Below are 20,465 nucleotides of genomic sequence, written 5' to 3' on the forward strand. Positions count from 1 at the left end.
TGGGGGCAAAATTCTGACAGCAGAAAGCAACCGAGTAGGATAGGAGCAGATGGCCTCGGTGGGTTCATTTTAAGTCTAAGTGGGGTGATTCTCCATGCCCCCTCGTAGCATAGCCTTGACGAACAAGAATAATGATTGAACACCCCAAGTCTCGGCTATGAAAATGACGAGTTAATAAAGAAAGAAAAGTAAAAGCAAAAAAAAAAGCAGCAGCAGCATGGTTGGAAAGCTTTTTTTATATAGTATTTGAGGTCCCACAACATAGGACCTTTTCCCCATGTGAAATAGCCAAAATCCGGCACCGGCATGAATATCTTCTCCACCGGCCTTCCCCCACAAAGACAAACCCCACAGCCCACAGGGGGCCCTCGTGTTTGGTAAGCGTAAAGAGAGGGGATGCATGTATGGTTATGGTCCACCCGCCCATGATTTGAATTGTAGAAAAACATAGGTGTCTTTCTGTGACTGGATTCTTGAAATCAGCTTTCCTGTTTCTTTCTTTACAAATGAATGGGAATCACCAAACTGTCCCCTTCTTCCTTCGAAGACGTTGACTTTGACAGAATGCTTGACATATTCCATTATCCGGCTGAATGCATATATTTATATGCGTGTGTGTGTGCAATATGAGGTCACTAAACTTCAACAGCACTTCTAAACGTCACTACAACAGACTTAATTGAACAATGCTGCTAAACTAGAACTACAAGATGACCCCTCTGCAGAAACAATCAAGGTTGCGCTCATGCAATGGAACAGTACCGTGACTTTGTCCATCACCGCAACATAATGTATCTGCGGGATGATGGGAATCAAATTCTGCTTGTAGCTGCTACGTATGGCTTAAGCAAATAATGAAGAGATTGTGGGGGCTTCTCTAGTGGCGCCAGGTCAGCATCCTACGTATGATGAGCAAAAAAGGTTGGCAATGGAGTGGGGGCGGGAGGTGAGGGGTGGCTGGCTGGCTGGCTGGCTGACTGCTTCCTTTTGCTTTTGAGTTGCCACACCCTGCACTCCCTCTGCTTTTTGAATTCCTTTTCAACATTCTTTTATACTTTCAACTTCTTTAATCCAACACCCAGTGGCTCTATGACCACCCTTGATTAAAAAGACATTCCCATTCTCCTAGCTAGCTAGCTACTACATTTCTTCTTCTTTCCTCTCTTTCTCTCAAAACCATTACATTTTTTCCATCTGCTTCTTTACATCATTCCAATTCTGAAAAACATTTGATGATCGTATAAACAAGCTTTTCAATATGGTAAGCTTCCCGATCATGGGTTTTTTTGTTGGTTCATTTTCCACTCTTTGATTTACTAGCAAAGTATTTGAAATGATTGATATTATGTTCTCTGTCGTGGATGATGTATCCAGGGAACCCCGGTAAACATCATAGTTGGATCGCATGTTTGGATTGAGGATCCTGAGGAAGCATGGTTGGATGGTGAAGTTACAGAAATCAAGGGCAGAGATGCCACCATTACTACCTCAAATGGAAAAACTGTGAGACTTCCTGTTTAACTATATCATCCAATCTCTTCCATACTAGTTCAGATCATGTAAATATGGTACTCAGAGTTTGAAACCATCTATTCTATTGAAAGGGTTTTGTACTGATATAGTAGAAAAACTAAATACCTTTGAAATCCAGGATCCAAAGCATGGCAAAAGATCCATTAGTGAGTGCATGAATGCTAACTACACTTAGTGAATATCTTGCAAGAATCTGACTCTGCTAGCGATCCAGCACATCGTGAAACTTGATTGTTTATATCATAGTAGCTAGGCATACTTAGGGGAAATGTATATTGTGGACAAACAAAAATCAATTACAAGATGGATAAATATATACTCTGTAACTTCTGCTTTGTATATTGAGGACATTGGCTGACGTTTAAATTTAAATTGCAATTTTCTTCTGAAACAATTTAGACAACTGTTATAACACTTGCTAGCTGTTACAAATAAGAAGAAGAGGCAAAAGCTTACATCACTCAAACAAAATACCGCTCTATCACTCATTGAATTTTCTTGACTCCATAATCGGTCAAGATTTATGCTACATTATTATGTTTGAGGTTTGTTCTTAGAGACCAGCCACCAACATATGAACTAGATAGATGAAGTTCGAAGTATTGATTGGTATTGACAAGAATTCCTTATTGATTCTTACCTCAACTCCAGATAGTTGCAGATATTTCAAGTATATATCCAAGAGACACAGAGGCGCCACCAGCAGGAGTCGATGACATGACGAAATTAGCATACCTCCATGAACCAGGAGTCTTGCATAACCTTGCTTGCCGGTTTGCACTCAATGAGATATATGTGAGTCAACATTAATTGATGCATCTGACACCACCGTAAATTAAGTGAATATAATTTAGGAATTAGTCTTGAGACTATAGAACATAGATTTATGTACAAACCAGTATACTGATGATCAGTACTGAAATAAGCAGACTTACACTGGGAACATTCTAATAGCGGTAAATCCTTTCCGAAGACTACCACATCTGTATGACGTCCACATGATGGAGCAGTACAAGGGAGCTGCATTTGGAGAGCTAAGTCCACACCTTTTTGCTGTGGCAGACACTTGTTACAGGTAATATCAACAGATCAAAAACTAAGTTTAATTAACATGCATGAGCTGAATTCAACATATCTTGTAACTAATATATTTTTAATATATACATATATTTACATATATCAAGCTAATATGATAACTTCAAACATCAGAGCAATGATAAATGAACAGGGCAGCCAGTCCATCTTGGTAAGTGGAGAGAGTGGAGCTGGTAAAACAGAGACAACAAAGATGCTCATGAGATACCTCGCCTTCATGGGGGGGAGATCTGCAGGTAGCGAAGGAAGAACAGTAGAACAACAAGTTTTGGAGGTAAGTTAAAAACTATATATGACAAAATATTGCCTTTTAGGTGATTCAACTACTGAACTAATTGAATGAAGACTTGTATTAATTTCCACTTCAGTCCAATCCAGTATTGGAAGCATTTGGGAACGCAAAAACTGTCAAAAACAACAATTCGAGGTGAAATTTAGATGCTCTATCTACGTTCTATTTCTTCTAAAACTTGGTGTTAAACTAACAAAAATTGGGTGGTCAATCAGTCGATTTGGCAAGTTTGTTGAGATACAATTTGACAAGCATGGGAAAATATCTGGAGCTGCAGTTCGTACTTATCTTCTCGAAAGATCACGTGTTTGCCAAGTCTCTGACCCAGAGAGAAACTACCATTGTTTTTACATGCTCTGTTCAGCACCACCAGAGGTGATTTCCTGACAACAGCAAGAATTCGTGGCCATTCAGGAAAAGCTATCTAACTGATGTTACCTTTCAGGATGTCAAGAAATACAAGTTAGGGGACCCGAGAACTTTCCACTATTTAAATCAAACAAACTGTTACGAAGTTGCAAATGTAGATGATGCAAGGGAGTATTTGGAGACCAGAAATGCAATGGATATTGTCGGGATCAGCCAGGATGAACAGGTTCTTACTCTTCCCATCCCTACAGGAATGGATTACTTAGCATAGAGATACATGTTCCAGATTAACAAAGGGGAGTTTTCTCTTCTGTAGGATGCTATATTCAGCATAGTAGCTGCAATCCTTCATATCGGAAACATTGACTTTGTGAAAGGGAAGGAAGCGGATTCTTCTAAACTTAAGGATGATAAATCACTCTACCATCTTCGAACAGCAGCAGACCTACTGATGTTAGCACTCTGACTTATTTTGACCATCAAAATAAAAGATGCTGTTATAATATCTAGTGATGCCATGTCACTATCTCACAAAATGCTTTGATTTAGGTGTGATGAGAAGGCACTGGAAGACTCACTTTGTAAGCGGGTTATAGTGACTCCAGATGGTAACATTACAAAACCTCTGGACCCAGATTTAGCTGTCCTAAGTCGTGATGCCTTGGCCAAGACCGTATACTCAAAGCTGTTTGACTGGTAAGAAAATCAAACTCATTCATCTAGACCAGAAATTTATTCTAGACACTACATGCAAACAGTAGCAAGAACATCAATTTTATCATTTGTTCAGGATGTTTTGCAACAATGTACTTCAGCCAAATTCTGAACTTACATAATGTTTCCTTGGTGATATCAAATATGGATTCTGCTAATAGATCGGCAGGACAAAGCTGATATATAGTTCTCTAACATCACTTCAGTTTCTCAATTGTTCATTTGGAATCATCTTGATCGATCCCAGTAAATAAGGAATTAACAAGAGAAGAGTCAATTGAATGTTGCAGGATTGTAGACAAGATCAATAGTTCAATCGGTCAAGATCCTAACGCAGCAAGCTTAATTGGAGTCCTTGATATTTATGGCTTTGAAAGCTTCAAGATCAACAGGTACATGAAACTACATATGAAGTTATCTTCGAATAAATATTTCAACAGGAATATCTCATCATGTGATGAATACTGTAGTTTTGAGCAGCTCTGTATCAACTTGACAAATGAGAAGTTACAACAGCATTTTAACCAGGTAGGGTTGAGATTCCTATGCATAGTTTTGAGTTTCAACCATCTTCATAAGTGCTTTTTTTTATGCACACATGAATCTCTATCCACAGCATGTATTCAAGATGGAGCAAGAAGAGTATACACGGGAGGAGATAAACTGGAGCTATGTAGAATTCGTAGACAACCAGGATGTTTTGGATCTTATTGAGAAGGTAAGAGTACTGCATGTCAAAGTAACATATTCTATTCATGAAATATTGACACACGGTTATTATGCCCGTGCCTGCAGAAACCGGGAGGTATTATAGCCCTTCTTGATGAAGCCTGGTATGTGATTCCCTTCTATATTGAAAAAGTTATAAATTAATCTAGCTGTGAAATTATTTACCTTCTACATGAATATTCATACCTAACACATAAAGGTGTGCATGATAGCTCAGGGAATTAAATGTCAGTTAAGTAATATTAATGGAAAGTGGAGTGGGGGAACTACATGATCGTAAGAGATTTAATAAACCTTAAAGCAAAAGGCTACAGAAATGCAAGTGAATGTTATGAAAGCAAGCAAAACATTTCTTCTGAAACTTGTTTTGCATAATAGGAGGTAATCGAAGTTACCAAAGCTAGCACCACAAAACGTCTGAATACTTATTCTAAAGAAAAAAAAGTCTAAATCCTTGAATTCTCTAGACCCGACTATACTTATCGTGAGGCAGCTGAAAGAATATAATAAAAGAAATCAAAATGGGAAAAGGAAAATAAATAAATGTTGAAATCATGGGATGTAAGAATGAGTACCTTCCTAATGCAGCATGTTTCCCAAGTCGACCCATGAGACATTTGCACAAAAGATGTACCAGACATATAAAGCTCACAAACGCTTCAGCAAGCCGAAACTTGCTCGAACAGCCTTCACAATCAATCATTATGCGGGAGATGTAAGTGATGTTTTGAATCTTATTCCTGAACACCAGCTAAAGGAACCACATTTGTGGATTTCTAATCATTGAGCCATTCTGTGAGCAGGTTACATACCAAGCAGATCATTTTCTTGACAAAAATAAAGATTATGTTGTAGCAGAACATCAAGCTCTATTAGATGCTTCCAAGTGTCCTTTTGTTGCTAACCTTTTCCCTCCACTGCCTGAAGAGACATCTAAGCAATCCAAGTTCCCTTCAATTGGTACCCGCTTCAAGGTAAGCTTTATCCACATAGAAGCAGCATCCTGTATGATACAGAAAATAATTCAGACCATGACTGATTCTTGGCTCAAAATTAACATCCAGCAACAATTACAAGCTTTGATGGAGACATTGAACACAACAGAACCACATTACATCAGATGTGTAAAGCCGAATACAGTACTAAAGCCTGGAATCTTTGAGAACTTCAATGTCTTGAACCAACTAAGATGTGGGGTAAGATAAATTCACTTGCTTCCTTGTCAAGGACATATATCGCTTTGATTTTCACTTTTCAGATCAGACAAAACATGTCTGTTTCCAAACTATTTATCAAGCTGCTCTGATTTATAATTATTATTCTAATGGATTTTACAACAGGGAGTACTAGAGGCGATTAGGATAAGTTGTGCTGGTTATCCTACCAAAAGAACATTTGATGAGTTCCTTGATCGTTTTGGAATGCTGGCTCCTGATGTTCTAGATGGGTATGAATTCTTGTGCAGTTACTTTTCATTTCGCGTTATGCAATTGTGGCATGGAGGTCTCAAAGTCAGGGCTAGAATGAGAGCATTGACCTGTTATTTTGAGCAGAAATTTTATCTTATCTAACAGGAGCTGACCGAAGTTTGTGACAGCTGAGTTGGAACATCTACTCAGCTGTTCGTCACTAACTATTCTCCAACACCTAAATCATCTTGAACTGAATTGGTCCAACCATAACGTTCACTGTTTCTTCTGGGCAGATCTGACGAAAAATCAGCATGCGTTTCCATCTTGGACAGGATGGGTTTGAAGGGCTATCAGGTATGTTTAATCATGACAATAATAAAAAGGAGCCATGTTTATAAAATATGTTGTGTTATTGTAACATTTTCCCCTAAATGCCTGGTTTAGATTGGGAAAACAAAGGTGTTCCTCAGAGCTGGGCAGATGGCTGAGTTAGATGCACGAAGAGCTGAAATTTTGGCTAATGCTGTCAGGCGAATCCAGAGACAAATCCGAACATATCTGGCCAGAAAAGAGTTCATCACCCTAAGAAGAGCTACAATTCATTTGCAGAAACTCTGGAGAGGTTAGCTTTCTTTTCCCAAGTAATTGCATCTTGCACTGTAAAGCATGACGGCAAACAGACCAACTGAGTGAAGTAACTTGCACTGATGAAGAGTGATTGAATAGTTTTGCATGCCATATTTGGTTAACAGAATCCTGCCATTCTAAAATAGTTGTGTTTGAGTTAGGCATCGACAACTACATTGACCAGGAACAAGTACTTTGTTAATTTTGGAATTGCCATGATTGTTAATGAAATGTTTTCAATATCAAGAGGTAATATGGTTATGGTTGTTTGGTCGAATTTCTTTATGATTTTCTACAGAAAAATCAGGTTTTATGGCCATGACTTGACCCTAACTGAAAATGAGCCAGACCACCATTTGAAGTCATAGCCTAGAAAACATAGAAGTCTGAGATGACAATACTTCTTTTGTCTTGCCTCTTGTGCAGCACAACTTGCCCGTAAGATATATGAACATATGAGGAAGGAAGCAGCTTCTATCCGTATACAAAAGAATGTCCGTGCTCATAGAGCAAGAACATTTTACACTAACTTGCAAGCATCAGCAAAAGCTATCCAAACTGGAATGCGAGCAATGGCAGCACGTAATGAATACAGATACAGAAGAAGAACCAAGGCTGCAACTGTAATTCAGGTGATGTACTATCTGGCTGGGCTACTTAAATAAGTTTTAAATCATAGGGAATCAAGGAGAATGTAATTAGAAATAGATTGGAATGAAAATGATTTCTAGGAAGAGCTGGGAATTAAGAAAATATAATGTCAACATAAGAGCAAACATGAGATCGGATAAAACATAGCAAGGATGGCATTTGTTCAGGTTCAAATGAATAGAATTTTATTTTTTTTGTACCACTTCATGCAAAAGAACAAGCAATTCCAGAGTGCTTAGATGAACGATTTCTGACTAATAATTTTTCCTGTCTTATCAAATCTTTAATTTTATAGACTCGATGGAGAAGATACCATTCTCTTTCTGCGTATAAGCAGCATAAGATCGCAACTCTAGCATTGCAATGTCTTTGGAGAGCAAGGACAGCTAGGAAGGAGCTTAGAAAGCTCAAAATGGTGAGTGTAACTACCTATAAGCAGTTTTAACTGCAGTTCTCTACCAATTCTTGACATTCAACAATTCATTTGCACTATAATTACAGTTGGTATTTGCACAATAGAGCTGACAAATATACTGATGCAGGCTGCAAGAGAAACTGGGGCACTAAAGGAAGCTAAGGACAAGCTAGAGAAGCGAGTTGAAGAGCTAACATGGCGACTAGAATTTGAAAAGCACTTGAGGGTATATTTTATATCAAAGTTCCAAAAAAAGTATAACTAGTAGCACAGTAATAGTTTGATCATGCAACAAGAAAGAAATGAATTTGTTTTTTGTTTAACAAAGCACAATTAAATTTAGAAATGGACACTATTCATCAACAAATTTAAATGGCATTTCACTTACAGTGCAGGAAAATTATCACCTACATATTGAACACATCCTATATGCTTCCTTGTACATGCTGATTTGACAATCAGTTATTTAGACAGTCAGTTACTTCCCCAAAATGCCCAAGAATCTAAAGTTGTAAAGAAACTTGCTAACAATGTCCAATCTTGTTGCTAAGCTCCTCTTCGATTGGCCAAACTATGCCCATGACATTTGTGTGTGTGTGTGTGTGTGTGTGTGTGTGTAGCTTGATCTTGAAGAAGCTAAAGGGCAAGAAATTGCAAAACTGCAAGGTTCATTAAATGAGATGCAAGGTCAACTAGATGAAGCCCATGCCGCAATAATCCATGAAAAAGAAGCGGCAAAGTTAGCTATAGAACAAGCTCCACCGGTTATCAAAGAGGTGCCAGTTGTGGATAACACCAAGCTGGAGTTACTCAAGAACCAGAATGATGAATTGGAGGTATGACACTGTTCAACCACCTAACATCCTACAGCAGCATCAGTATATTAAATTATGCTACATTAATTGACAATTTTGACACAAGTTATAGCTTTATGTGAAATTGTAAATAATTAACTTGAGGAGTCAAAATTGGTGGACCAAAAAGAAAAACTCTGGAAAAGAGTAAATTGTCAAGCCTGACAACAACTTCATGCATACCAAGCACACACGAGTGCACACATAAGTCTACTGTTGCCTAGATGGATGATATAATTTATATTATGAATACATAGAATGAGCTAAGTGAGCTGAAGAAGAAGATGGAGGAATTCGAGAATAAGTGTTCTGAACTTGAGAAAGAGAGCAAAGCAAGAGCTATAGAGGCTGAAGAATCACACCTGAAAACAATGAAACTTCAAGACACCATTGAAAGGTAATTTCCATGGCTTTATTACACAGGCATTCTGTGATCTTTAGCTGGGGTTTACTAACTCTTTATGATTTTTAGATTGGAATTAAATTTGTCCAACCTCGAATCAGAGAATCAAGTTTTACGACAGCAGGCTTTGGATGCATCAACAAATGAGGATCTCTCTGAAGAATTAAAAATGTAAGACTCAGTCACATAATTAAACCTGAAAAATTGATCTATTTCACCCTCTCTACATTGTTCCCATAAAAATTAGCTAACGGAGAAAATCCATGATGAGATGCAACAGAGTACGGCTGACAGTGCCATTGATGAGTGACAAAAGAGATGTTTGCGTGTGTGTGTGTGTAATGGAGGACCCGCTTCTAAATGGCAGAAAATTTATATAACACAACATCAGACAATTAAACAAATCGTGGAAAAATGGAATGTTGTAGATTATTTAGCAGAGATACCTGTAAATCTAATTTGGTACTTGAAATTGATTCGGTTTTGTATGGCCAAGTTGAACTGGGTAAGCAACATGCCAATTTACCATGAAGTTTCTAAAAAATCTTGAAGCCCAAAGATTAAACTACTCATTCTCATACAAATCTGAAAGCTTTGTACCTTTTATCCAGACTCAAGAGTAAGATTGCAGAGCTGGAGTCAGAGAATGAATTGCTCCGCAAACAACCAGCAATTGTGGAACAGGTAGCGAATCCTGAAAGGATTCTGCCTCAAGTCAAGGTATGCTTCTCTAAAACTGTCGTTTTCCTTGGATAAAATCATCTTACAATTTTTCATTAACCTTGTTTAATGATTCAGAGTTTTGAGAATGGACATCAAACAGAAGAAGAGCCTCAAATGACAAAGGTACAGCCACCTTCCTTAAACACACATTTCCAGAAGCAAATAGATACTGCCATAAATTAACCCTAGACCTAATGATAAATTTTGTATCCAGGAATCCGGGCCTCCCATCTCCCTCTTAACTACACAAAGACCCCTAACAGACAGGCAGCAGGTACCCAGCTGGATGCTGAATTCTTGCCAAACCCAGAAAATATTTCAAAAGAGTGTCTGTGCTTCAATTGTGTAATTGCTGAAAAGGAAATTCTATTATTTCTACTCTATGGACAGGAAAACCATGATGTACTTATCAAGTGTCTTACAGAAGATAAGCGGTTTGATGAGACCAGACCTGTTGCCGCCTGTGTTGTGTATAAATCACTTCTTCAGTGGAGATCCTTCGAAGCAGAGAAGACAACTATATTTGATAGGATTATTCACACAATTCGATCATCAATAGAGGTGGAGTCCTTAACCAATGGAACTACATTATCCAGATATAAGGAAATTAAAATACTATCAGTTTTGCATCATATACTTCGTAATGTTGTGATACTGATTTTCTATATTGTGCTATTGTAGAGTCAAGACAACATCACTGATCTAGCATATTGGCTATCAACAACTTCTACCCTTTTGTATCTGCTTCAAAATACTCTTAAAGCAAGCAATACAACCAAAATATCTTCACAGCGCAACCGAACATCCCCTGCCACCTTATTTGGTAGAATGGCACTGGTAAGTGCTATCAAGTTAATTCTTTAGTAAATCTAATTCCATGACAAAATCATAATACTCGAGCATCCAATATCAGGGATTCCGTTCATCTTCAGTTGGCATGGGAATGTCAAGTGGGTACAGTGGAATGGTGGGAAAAGGAAATGATCAATCAAAAGTGGAAGCTAAGTACCCAGCACTGCTGTTTAAGCAACATCTGACTGCATACGTTGAGAAAATATATGGGCTGATCAGAGACAGTGTTAAGAAAGAGATTGGTCCATTTTTGAATTTGTGCATCCAAGTAAGCATATTGGATAAGAGTGAATTCACACAAAGTAAGAGTTGAGTCATTTAATGGCAATTTCATGTTTACTTAAATGAACAGGCTCCAAGATCCATAAGAGCTAGATCAATAAGAGGGTCGTCCAAAAATATCCATTTGAGTATTGTTGCCAAACAGCAATCGTCAAATATACACTGGCAAAGCATTGTCAATAAGCTAGATCAGACCTTGGGCATAATGACAGAGAACCATGTAAGAATGAATCTTCTCTCTACTAGGTTTTCCAGACTTGAAGTATCAGTACAGAGAGTGGGAAGGAAAGTACTTATCACCTAACCTTTTGAAATTTTCAGGTCCCTCCTGTGTTCACAAGGAAAATCTTTAGTCAGGTTTTCTCATTCATAAATGTACAGCTCTTTAATAGGTAAGAAGATTTTTCATTTCTATTTTTTTTTATTTCATGTGTTTAACAATGCATTCTCATAATCTATGTTGATACTCAATCCAAATGGTTGATCTGGCAGCTTATTGCTTCGTCGTGAGTGCTGCTCATTTAGCAATGGAGAGTATGTAAAGGCTGGTTTGCAGGAATTGGAACAGTGGTGTCTCAAAGCATCAGATCAGGTAAGCACAAAAGGCAATCAATGTATGATTAGCAATACAGAAAAGAAAGAAAATTACTCTAATATCTTGTTATTTATTTCACAGTTCGCAGGATCGTCATGGGATGAACTCCGACACATAAGACAAGCTGTTGGGTTTCTGGTAAACCTTTTAGAAAACCGAAAAGGCCTTTCTTTGTTTCTTGGACTTAGTTCCAGAATGGTGAATTTGATTTGAACTAATCAATGGATTGTTTTGATAATATATGCATGTAGGTTTCGCATCAAAAGGCTCAAAAATCTTCGGATGAGATCACAAATGAACTCTGCCCAGTAAGTAATTTAGTGTGTGCATAGTAAATAAAAAGAACTAAAACTATGGTATAATAAAATTTGCTAATTTAATTTTTGATAGATGTTGAGCATTCCACAAATATATCGCATTGGGACTATGTTCTTGGATGACAAATATGGAACTCAGGGATTATCTTCAGATGTAAGCAAAGCACTCTCTTTTATTTGTTTAGTAGTTAGTCGGAAGTGGGCTTGGTTAAGAAAAATTAAAAATCCTTTTTGCAGGTGATTGGCAGAATGAGAGCCCTAATGGCAGAAGATTCAATAAGCATGCCTAATAATACATTCTTACTTGATGTTGATTCAAGGTATGATAAGTACTAAGACTAGCAATGTTTCCTTTTCTTATCACTACTAATTTTCCACCAGCACTGCAAGAACAAGAAAGAAAGAAAATTAATAATGTAAATAACAATCATTTGGTTTGGTTTCAGCATACCTTTTTCAATGGAAGAGATATTCGGATCCTTGAGTGCAATCCACTTATCCAACATGGATCCTCCACCGCTACTCCGTCAAAGATCTGATTTCCATTTTTTATTGCAGGAAACACAGACAGAAACAGCCTAAGCGTGCCTTTGAGTTCATTTTTCATTTATTAATTTATTTGTTTATATACAGTTTGTTTTGCTTTGAAGGGGTGAGTGAGGTGACTGGGTGATTTCTTCTGCAGAATGTTGTTATTCTTTTGTTTGTTTACCACACTCTCATCAATTTTTGGCAAGTTAGTGTACATGGTTTTTTGTAATCACAATTGTTCCTGGACAAGGAAGAATTCTTGGCATCAAAGAAAAAGAAGATAGTGATTATTTAGTTTTCAATGTTTCTATATCTTCTTTGTTTCAGCTTGTAAGACAAAAACACCAGAAAATAATCAGCAGCCAACAAGAATCAAAGTTGCATGAATCAATTGTGACCATGTTAACATGTGACAGAGACGGTGCAAATGTCTTCTGTTGTGATTTTCTTTGCATATTCTGCTTGAAGAGTTCACAAATGAATTGGATAACCAGATTAACCACCACATTAAAAAATCAAAGCTCATTCGTCTTTAGTATCTTCTTCTTGATTGGCTTCCTCTGCTTCCAATTCATTAGCATCAATACATAATTCATCACTTAAGGTGAACTTGGTTGCATCATAATTCATCAACGTCGACCCATGATGAATTGATTGCAGGAAATTGAAATAAGCATACTTGATGTCGAACTGCATATCATACCCTGCCACACATATCTGTGCGTTAGAATTCGACAATCGTGTGAATATTTAAACAAAAAAAGACACAAGTACTAGATTCTTACAATAGTTTATGGCAATGGTGCATCCATTGTCATCTGGACTCTGTCGAACATGATGAAACCACATACTTGGCCTGCATCAACTTCACAAAATTAGCCTCGATATTATAATTTGTTTATTATTCAGCAGAATAGTCCAGCCTTGCTGCATGTCCCTCTAAAACTCACCAAAAACATTCACTTGTATGAGCTGTATTTCAAAGTTAAATGCTTTTGAGCAGTGCTATGCATGCAAAATTTACATACATAGTAATGTGTGTGAAGCAAATCGAACAAGTAAATGAAAATCTTTCTTACAAGTAGAGAATCTCTCCAGCCTTGACAGTACAATGAAAGGGCTTCGGACCATTGAAATACAAAGGAAATTTGGACATCTCATTCTCCTTAGTCTCTGGAGGCGGGTAAGGATTCACGCTGCACCAAGGCACATATCTCTGCGGCTTCTCCAACTCCAATCTGAACTCTCCAGAGCCACTGGTATAAGAATATTGAGCAGCTGGATACTCTTGAATGTACATGCGATGCACGTCCGTAGGAGGAAGTAGCAAGAATTGCTTCTCCCCTGAAACAACAGCATACAGATTCTCGTAATGGTCCTTGTGGAATGAAGTCTCAGATGAATGGTTTCCGATCCACAGATTCACTGCCTCCGGAAGGCAGCCTCCCAGTGCCTCAGTAGCCCACGGGATGTGCGCATCACAGTCAGAAGCCAACACCGAATATTCCTCCTGAAAACAGTCATTCTGCTGCTGCAAGTATCCCACCACATTATTTCTTTCAGAATTCAGAACAAGATCTAGAGCGCAAGGGAAAGGAACATGCTCCACGTGAGCAGAGGCAAAGCATGTTTCTCCTTTTTTAGGGGTTTCTAGGGGAACAAGGGAATCAGCGCGGCCATCTGGGGTGAGGTGAAGGGAGACAGTGGAATCAGAAAGGGAGGAAGAAAGGTAAGAAAGGTTAGGCCAGAGGCTGAGAGCAGGCCAGTGGGAGATGGCATTGGAGATGATGCAAGGTTTGTTAGGTGATACATAGTCTCTTAGGAATTGGAGTGGGGTTGGAGCCAAGTCTAGCCGTTGTATTCTGTTTCCTAGGCTTAGCTCCCTCACATCCCCCCACAGCCCTTCTAGTACTCTTACTTGCTCCTCCATCATTCCACTTTTCTTGAGCTTCTGTATTTCTTATTATGTTCTGCCTTTCAACAGTCTTTATTATGCATGACACTCCCACATGACAGTTATCGTCACACCCAAAAATAGAGCAAGTTTCTGGCACATAGAACAAGGTGTACGTAAAGATCACATTGGCTGCACTAAGCCTTAAACCTGGACAGATACAAAGAATTGTCCAAATAAACTCCTTGTTCACACTAACAAAATGAACATCTAAACAATTCCTTATTACAGAAACTAAAGAGTAAGACTTAATAAATAAAAGGTCTCACAACGAGGAAATGCCGGGCGTACCAGTTAGGAATATGTACAGCTGCTGCTACTAAGTAAGAAGACTTGTTCTGCTACCAAACACTATTAACCTGATAAGAGATATTGCAGAAAGGAATGGGTTTCCATGACTTGGTGAACAGCAAATACAATGTTTCGGATCACAGAAGCAACTTACTCCAAATCACGTCACAGTCACATATAATCAAATCCATGGGTTCTTTTCATAACCTCCAGGATTTCACAAACACATTAATTAAGTTAATCGATCTTTAAACCTCACGTAATCTCCAAACCGGATAATGAATTAAGGCAAACTGAAGAGCGTAGACTTGCACTCAATTTTTCCCAACAAAATTAACTCATGGAATAACCACAGCTTCTTTTTTGCCGAAATTTCATTAAATTTCCATGCAAAACAAAACAAAACTTGATATCAAGCTATCCTACAAAACACAAATTTATACCATGACTTGACAAGCCCATCCATCTTAAAATTAGAACAGAAGAAAAAAAATACACCTATAGTTATTATTAGCTTAAAACAAACTCTTATTAGCTTAACTAATGATAAAGGAAAGAATTAGAATTAGCATGGCTGTAGTATGAGCCAGAAGCAGCTGAACTAAGGGAAAGAAAGCTTGCCTTTGCGTTATTGTACTGGGTTTTTGTTTCAGAAGCCAGACAAATAAAGAAAAGCTCTTTCCTAATTAAGTCGGGGTTTTTGAGAAACAGGGAGGTGCAGACTTCGCAGTATAGGAGAAACTAGAGAGAAAGACCTGCTTCTCTTCTGCTTCCTAAAACAACGTAATACTAGAGAAGACAGACACAAGTCGCTGCTGTTAAAGCGCCAAGGGCTTTTAAGTTTTAACAATGGGCTCGGCCCTTACATTGTCAAAGAAAATATTATATAATTTATTTATCTAGTTGACAGCCTAACTAACAAATTGATCACCTTCCCTGCCCTGCTCTGCTCCTCTACTCTCCTCTCTTAACAAGCAGCAGCACTTGGCAGCAAAAAATCTAGTCTTGGACATGCCAGGCACCGTACATTTTCATAACACACAAATGCAGGTCTGTATGTAGCTGCAAATTCTCAAGTCTGAATGAATGGTTCATGTGTTGGGGGAAACATAGAAAGAACAAAAAACATTGAAGAACAATATCAAGAGAAGCAGATTCACTGCTCTCCAATACCAAATACGCCCCCCCGTATCTCTGTTTAACAAGATTGAAGTTTTTCTCAGAATTCATTTTACATGGTCGACTGTTAGAAAAGGCTAAAAACACGTCAGGGGTGTTGTTTTTAGGCATCAAAAGGAACCAAAAACCAGTCAACAATATTTCTCTGTTTATATTTGACTAACAACAACTCTAAGCTAGTGTTACTAGTTCATGCCATACATTGACTTGATCATATGATCATTTTCTGTGAGAGTGAGAGAACCAGGTTCAAAACCCAGGATCCCCCACCCCCAAATCCTAAAGATATTTTTTAAAAGAATCTCTCGATGATGATACTCCACAACACAATAGTTGGTCTCAAATGTTTTCTTCAAATCGCCGGAGCTTCCTCGACCAGAGAATGTTTTTCAAGGATTGCCAGAGTCTCTTCCTTAGCGCTGAAAATACAAGAAAAAAGTAGCATAGTTACTACAGCATCACAAAAAAAATAACGGAAGATGAAAGTAAAAGGACCATCTGCATCCACATTACAAGGCTTCATGATCGAAGGGGACAAACAAAGTTTGACAGGAGAATTTCTTTTTTAGATAATTCTAGTTTGGCGTCTGCAGTCACTGCCAACATGCACACCCAGAAAGGTATGAAAGAAATTTTCTATGAGCAACATTTCAATATGGATTCAATTAAATTCTTCATAAATCCAAATCTAGCTCAGACAATGGTCTATGATCAACTCAGTTGTCGTATAAAAATCCACAAATCAAAACTGATAGATGCAAATTGCTGGTTTCATGTTTCTTTACAGCAAAAAAATGAGCCATCTATGCGACTGAAAAATATGCCAATATTGAGATTGTAAGTCCAGGGCAAATGTCTTAAGGGTTCATCTGATTTTATAAATCATCTCAATTCAAAGGTTTAGTGTACCTTCACAGCATTGCAACTATCAACGACGCACATAATGGCAATTTTCTTTGAAAGTTTGACCTGAACAGCTTATAACAATCTATGATATCTCTTCTATTTTTTATTCATTTACACAATGAAAGTTCATTGAAATTTACCTTCCAGGTCTAAGAATCTTGTACTTTCCTGGCCTGGTGAGGTCCACAATTGTTGATCCTGCACGATTGGATGGAAGTACACCACCGTCATAAACATACGCACAACGGTTCCAGAGGTTCTCAAAATCCTTGATGCAAAGGCTACTGGGCTGCCCACTAAGGTTTGCGCTTGTAAGGGCAACTGCTTTTCCCAGACCACGAGCAACTACCCTGATGAAGTTACAATCTGGTACACGGACTCCCACACTATCCAATCCTGGGTTCAAGGATTTCTCAAGTGCGCTCGACTCCCCTGGAAAATACCCAGTCATATACTTTTAAAGCATGAAGACTTGAGACACTAAAAGTTAACATACCAAGAAATTATAACATAGATACAAGGATCTAGGATAACAAGATCATCAGTTTGCATGATTATTTAGTTAGTTATGAAACAAAACCTAATCCTAAAATACAACAATTTTTTTTCCTCTTCCACATGTAAGAAGACATGACTACAGACCTCGCCTCAATATAACAGTAACAGGCCCCGGAAGTAGAGAATCAAGTAAGCCATGAGGCAGATATTCAGTGACCGCGAAGTGTTGTATTTGTGACACATCCCCAACACAGATTGCAAGAGGACTTGTATGCTTACGTCCTTTCATTTCATAAATTCTATTGACTGCTTCCAAAGAACTGCCATAAGAGAAAACAGCAGATTATCAAATATATGGTGATTTCAGACTTGCCCGAATATTGTGAAACGTGCAAAGCGAAGGAGACCATGAAAAATTTACATGGATATCCTTACATGTTAGCATCATCACTCCCTTTAAAACTGGGAAAGAAGTGTACTCAAAAGTAACAGAAAGAAAAACTGCAATAGATGCCTTGCTTAAGAGTGATCTAGAATATGATACCAAGCTCCATCAGAGTTCAATAAGAGGCGTCTATTGACAGGAAAATCTAGGTTTAGTCATTGCCGACAGCACGACCATTTTATCTTATTAAACAATCAAACATGACACTGGGCACAACCATGAGAGCAATAAAGGGAAGGCAAGCTTAGACAGGACCAATTTAAAAAATCTGCAGAAGCAATTAGCTACAAACCCATCAACTATTTCTTAGCAAATCCTCCATCCTTCTCAAAATCTTCTTTACTTCCTAGATTATGTGTTTGTTTTTTTAGAATAGCATGCCCAGATTCCCTTCTTTCTTGCTGTCATATTTTTTAAAGTTCAATTCTTCGGGTCCAGTGCACAATGAAACAGGAAAAGAAATAACACTTAAATTTTCTTGGACATTTCAGTATCAAGAAATCATAATTTAGAGGAATTAAACAAATAGTAAAACGAAATGAATCAAAATTGCCATACCAAGCATCACAAGCAAATCCATACAGTGTATCTGTGGGTACTGCAATCACCTTCCCAGCTTTGAGAGCTTCAATTGCTTCTTGGGCATAAACTTCCGTGGCAGGCCGAACCACCTCCAACTTATTTTGAACATCAACATGACAATTCTCCATGCTCGAACTCATTTTCTTTGAAAACCCCAGCCCTAAATGCCTTTTATGTGTTAAAAATGGCACAAACCCCAACTTTGGGACACCTAGATATAAAGAGAAAATCAGTAGAAAAGGGAGTTTCTTAAGTGAAATTGATAAATAAATGGCTCAGATAGACGAGCGATGCTTCTGAACGTGGCATGGCGTAAACAAAAAGCAATAGTTCAACCTTTACTTATGCTTCATTTTCTTAGCAACTAATAAAACAGTTAAATAATAACTTACAGATCTTTTATAGACAAAAGAAAAGAAGAAGCATCCATGGTGTGTTTGTGTGTGTGTGTGTGTGTGTGTGTGTGTCGAGAGAAAAGAAAGGAGGGGGACTGACGATTGTGATTATAGAGCACCACCTCGGAGGAGGAGGGGAAGACCAGCTGTGGCAATCTGACTGCAATTCTTTCAGGAATGTTCATGCCAATCCACTTTTTCAAATAAAGTCTGCAAGTTTCCTTCTCTTAACACTCACTAGCTTTCCTAAAGCCAATACACATGGTTGTCTACTCTAGACCTCAAAAGCAAGGAGAGGACAACAAGATTTCAATTGAGCACAAAAAATATTTGGGATTATTAGAATATCACAACCCAAAATCATTAAAATGGTAAGATAATAGTAATAAAAGAAACATATTTTACAAGAGGAAAAAATAAGGACCACGAATAGGTGAAGGGGGGGGAAATGTCCACGGCCACAGGTGGGCAACGAGGGACATATCCAGCTTAGAGGTTGTTTGTTTATGCCTATGCAGCTTTTCAAACCGTGATTGAAATGAAAATTATAAAAAAGAAAAAAGAAATATTGTTTTTTTATTCTAATTAAAGTTTTAAAATTACCAGTATTCAATAAAATCCATGTGAGTGATGCCAAAGAAACATGGAGCACAGACACTGTTCATGAATCCAAAATATAAACTCCATCCCTCCCCCTCAAGTTATTCATTCAAGAAAATCTAGAAATTAAAATAAAAGAAGGCTAAACTGGGATTCTTACAAAACACCATTAGCCAACAACCCTCCTACTCAAGTTATTCATTCAAGCAAACAGTCATGCAAGCCAATATTTTCACATACATGAAATGATAATAATAAATTTTACCTGCCTTTAGACCACCGACTGGAACGATAAGGGCTTGAGATGCAAGATCAACTCGATCCCTCCCTCCAACTTCCCAAGACTAAACCCTATTACTCAAAAGTCAAAACCCCTTCAAGACTCTGTCTTTCTCTCCCGAAGTATACGGCGCAGGTTGGGTCGGGTTTTCTTTTCCCACCAGTTTAGAAAGCCCAGGAAACAATAGAGCCCATTGTTCATAAAGATCGACTAGCATTGCTGGTCTGTGGATCCTTTTAAAATGCAAGACCAGGACGATCTGATTTCAGTGAGTTTCCCTGGGAGAGGAGATGAGGTGCTTTAGTTTTTCAAAGAGGAGGAAGGCAAGGCAACTGTATCCTTTCTTGATCCTGATGACAAACCCGCTTCTGGGTTTGGTGTGTCTGGAGATCATAGCCCCAGATCCTCTGAACTTTATGGTATCGTAGCCTCCATTACAGCCGTTGCTGCTACTTTCATTTTCTTGGATTCATCATTTTCGGCCTCATTTTTAATTGCAACCAGTGGCCCTATGGCATTGTTTTAGCTGCTACTCTTTTGCGTTGAGAAAATCAGAAGATGAGTAAGCCTAGTTGTAAGTTGGATTCTGCTTTTTACTGGGGGGATTGGTTGTGCCAACTTATGCCATGGAGTACTTACTGACAGTAGTGTTAGCTCTGCTATTTTACGTTGGTCTCAACTCCATGTCCTCTCCTCCCTCAACTTCCTTAGAATACAATTTTTGGTAAGCCAAAAATGTTATATGATGTTGTACTCTGTATGTTCTTTCTCCAGATGAATTCAGTAGGGAACCTTCAACTTGCATTCCTTCGAGGGAGGGATATGAGCTGCCCATTGAACCCATATTTGATATTGGCATCAATAAAATCAATGACTTCATTATTATTATTATATTTACTGATGGAGAATGACAGATACACCTATGGAAATGGCTCTTCTGC

General features: G+C 38.2%; 3 protein-coding genes and 1 long non-coding RNA gene across 15 annotated transcripts; 2 read left to right on the forward strand and 2 right to left on the reverse strand.

The window, feature by feature from the left end:
• Nucleotides 1-969: 969 nt before the first annotated feature.
• Nucleotides 970-12,696, forward strand: LOC7489286 (myosin-12). Of its 3 annotated transcripts, XM_024609055.2 has the most exons (40): nucleotides 970-1,261; nucleotides 1,375-1,503; nucleotides 2,185-2,328; nucleotides 2,463-2,608; nucleotides 2,743-2,902; nucleotides 2,997-3,055; nucleotides 3,136-3,295; nucleotides 3,366-3,515; nucleotides 3,606-3,742; nucleotides 3,839-3,985; nucleotides 4,294-4,395; nucleotides 4,474-4,531; nucleotides 4,620-4,721; nucleotides 4,799-4,836; nucleotides 5,321-5,447; nucleotides 5,536-5,706; nucleotides 5,797-5,928; nucleotides 6,073-6,179; nucleotides 6,438-6,498; nucleotides 6,589-6,766; nucleotides 7,198-7,403; nucleotides 7,718-7,837; nucleotides 7,965-8,063; nucleotides 8,458-8,673; nucleotides 8,949-9,088; nucleotides 9,164-9,265; nucleotides 9,706-9,814; nucleotides 9,893-9,940; nucleotides 10,032-10,091; nucleotides 10,208-10,378; nucleotides 10,499-10,654; nucleotides 10,731-10,937; nucleotides 11,022-11,171; nucleotides 11,273-11,343; nucleotides 11,444-11,543; nucleotides 11,628-11,684; nucleotides 11,798-11,854; nucleotides 11,937-12,017; nucleotides 12,101-12,183; nucleotides 12,310-12,696. In XM_024609055.2, exons 1-40 carry the CDS (start codon nucleotides 1,259-1,261, stop codon nucleotides 12,443-12,445), a joined length of 4,680 nt encoding a protein of 1,559 aa, XP_024464823.1. In that variant the 5' UTR covers nucleotides 970-1,258; the 3' UTR covers nucleotides 12,446-12,696. The 3 variants fall into 3 exon arrangements, with proteins under 3 accessions (XP_024464823.1, XP_052311768.1, XP_024464824.1); XM_052455808.1 differs by lacking the exon at nucleotides 970-1,261 and having other exon boundaries at nucleotides 2,189-2,328; XM_024609056.2 differs by lacking the exons at nucleotides 970-1,261; nucleotides 1,375-1,503; nucleotides 2,185-2,328 and having other exon boundaries at nucleotides 2,481-2,608; nucleotides 2,762-2,902.
• A 50-nt stretch (nucleotides 12,697-12,746) lies between these two features.
• On the reverse strand, nucleotides 12,747-15,636 carry LOC7489285 (lysine-specific demethylase JMJ32). 4 transcript variants are annotated; one of them, XM_052455809.1, is made up of 5 exons: nucleotides 15,261-15,636; nucleotides 14,640-14,707; nucleotides 13,474-14,498; nucleotides 13,180-13,250; nucleotides 12,747-13,098 (listed from the first exon to the last, which is right to left on the reverse strand). In XM_052455809.1, the coding sequence occupies exons 3-5, from the start codon at nucleotides 14,325-14,327 to the stop codon at nucleotides 12,917-12,919; spliced, it is 1,107 nt and encodes a 368-aa protein (XP_052311769.1). In that variant the 5' UTR covers nucleotides 14,328-14,498; nucleotides 14,640-14,707; nucleotides 15,261-15,636; the 3' UTR covers nucleotides 12,747-12,916. The 4 variants fall into 4 exon arrangements, with proteins under 4 accessions (XP_052311769.1, XP_052311770.1, XP_024464825.2 ...); XM_052455810.1 differs by having other exon boundaries at nucleotides 13,474-14,441; nucleotides 14,794-15,636; XM_024609057.2 differs by having other exon boundaries at nucleotides 14,794-15,636.
• Nucleotides 15,637-15,767: 131 nt separating this feature from the next.
• On the reverse strand, nucleotides 15,768-19,657 carry LOC7488149 (uncharacterized). 7 transcript variants are annotated; one of them, XM_052455811.1, is made up of 6 exons: nucleotides 19,510-19,646; nucleotides 18,745-18,918; nucleotides 18,226-18,460; nucleotides 17,367-17,542; nucleotides 16,865-17,156; nucleotides 15,768-16,237 (listed from the first exon to the last, which is right to left on the reverse strand). In XM_052455811.1, the coding sequence occupies exons 2-6, from the start codon at nucleotides 18,827-18,829 to the stop codon at nucleotides 16,171-16,173; spliced, it is 855 nt and encodes a 284-aa protein (XP_052311771.1). In that variant the 5' UTR covers nucleotides 18,830-18,918; nucleotides 19,510-19,646; the 3' UTR covers nucleotides 15,768-16,170. The 7 variants fall into 7 exon arrangements, with proteins under 7 accessions (XP_052311771.1, XP_052311772.1, XP_052311775.1 ...); XM_052455812.1 differs by having other exon boundaries at nucleotides 18,745-18,913; nucleotides 19,510-19,642; XM_052455815.1 differs by lacking the exon at nucleotides 18,745-18,918 and having other exon boundaries at nucleotides 19,514-19,657.
• Nucleotides 19,658-19,958: 301 nt separating this feature from the next.
• LOC112328695 (uncharacterized) lies at nucleotides 19,959-20,412 on the forward strand. Its single transcript, XR_002983821.2, has 2 exons — nucleotides 19,959-20,098; nucleotides 20,299-20,412. It is a non-coding gene; the product is annotated as an uncharacterized LOC112328695 (long non-coding RNA).
• The last annotated feature ends 53 nt before the right edge of the window (nucleotides 20,413-20,465 follow it).

The sequence above is a fragment of the Populus trichocarpa genome, chromosome 9, assembly GCF_000002775.5.
Source record: "Populus trichocarpa isolate Nisqually-1 chromosome 9, P.trichocarpa_v4.1, whole genome shotgun sequence".
Taxonomy (NCBI): domain Eukaryota; kingdom Viridiplantae; phylum Streptophyta; class Magnoliopsida; order Malpighiales; family Salicaceae; genus Populus; species Populus trichocarpa.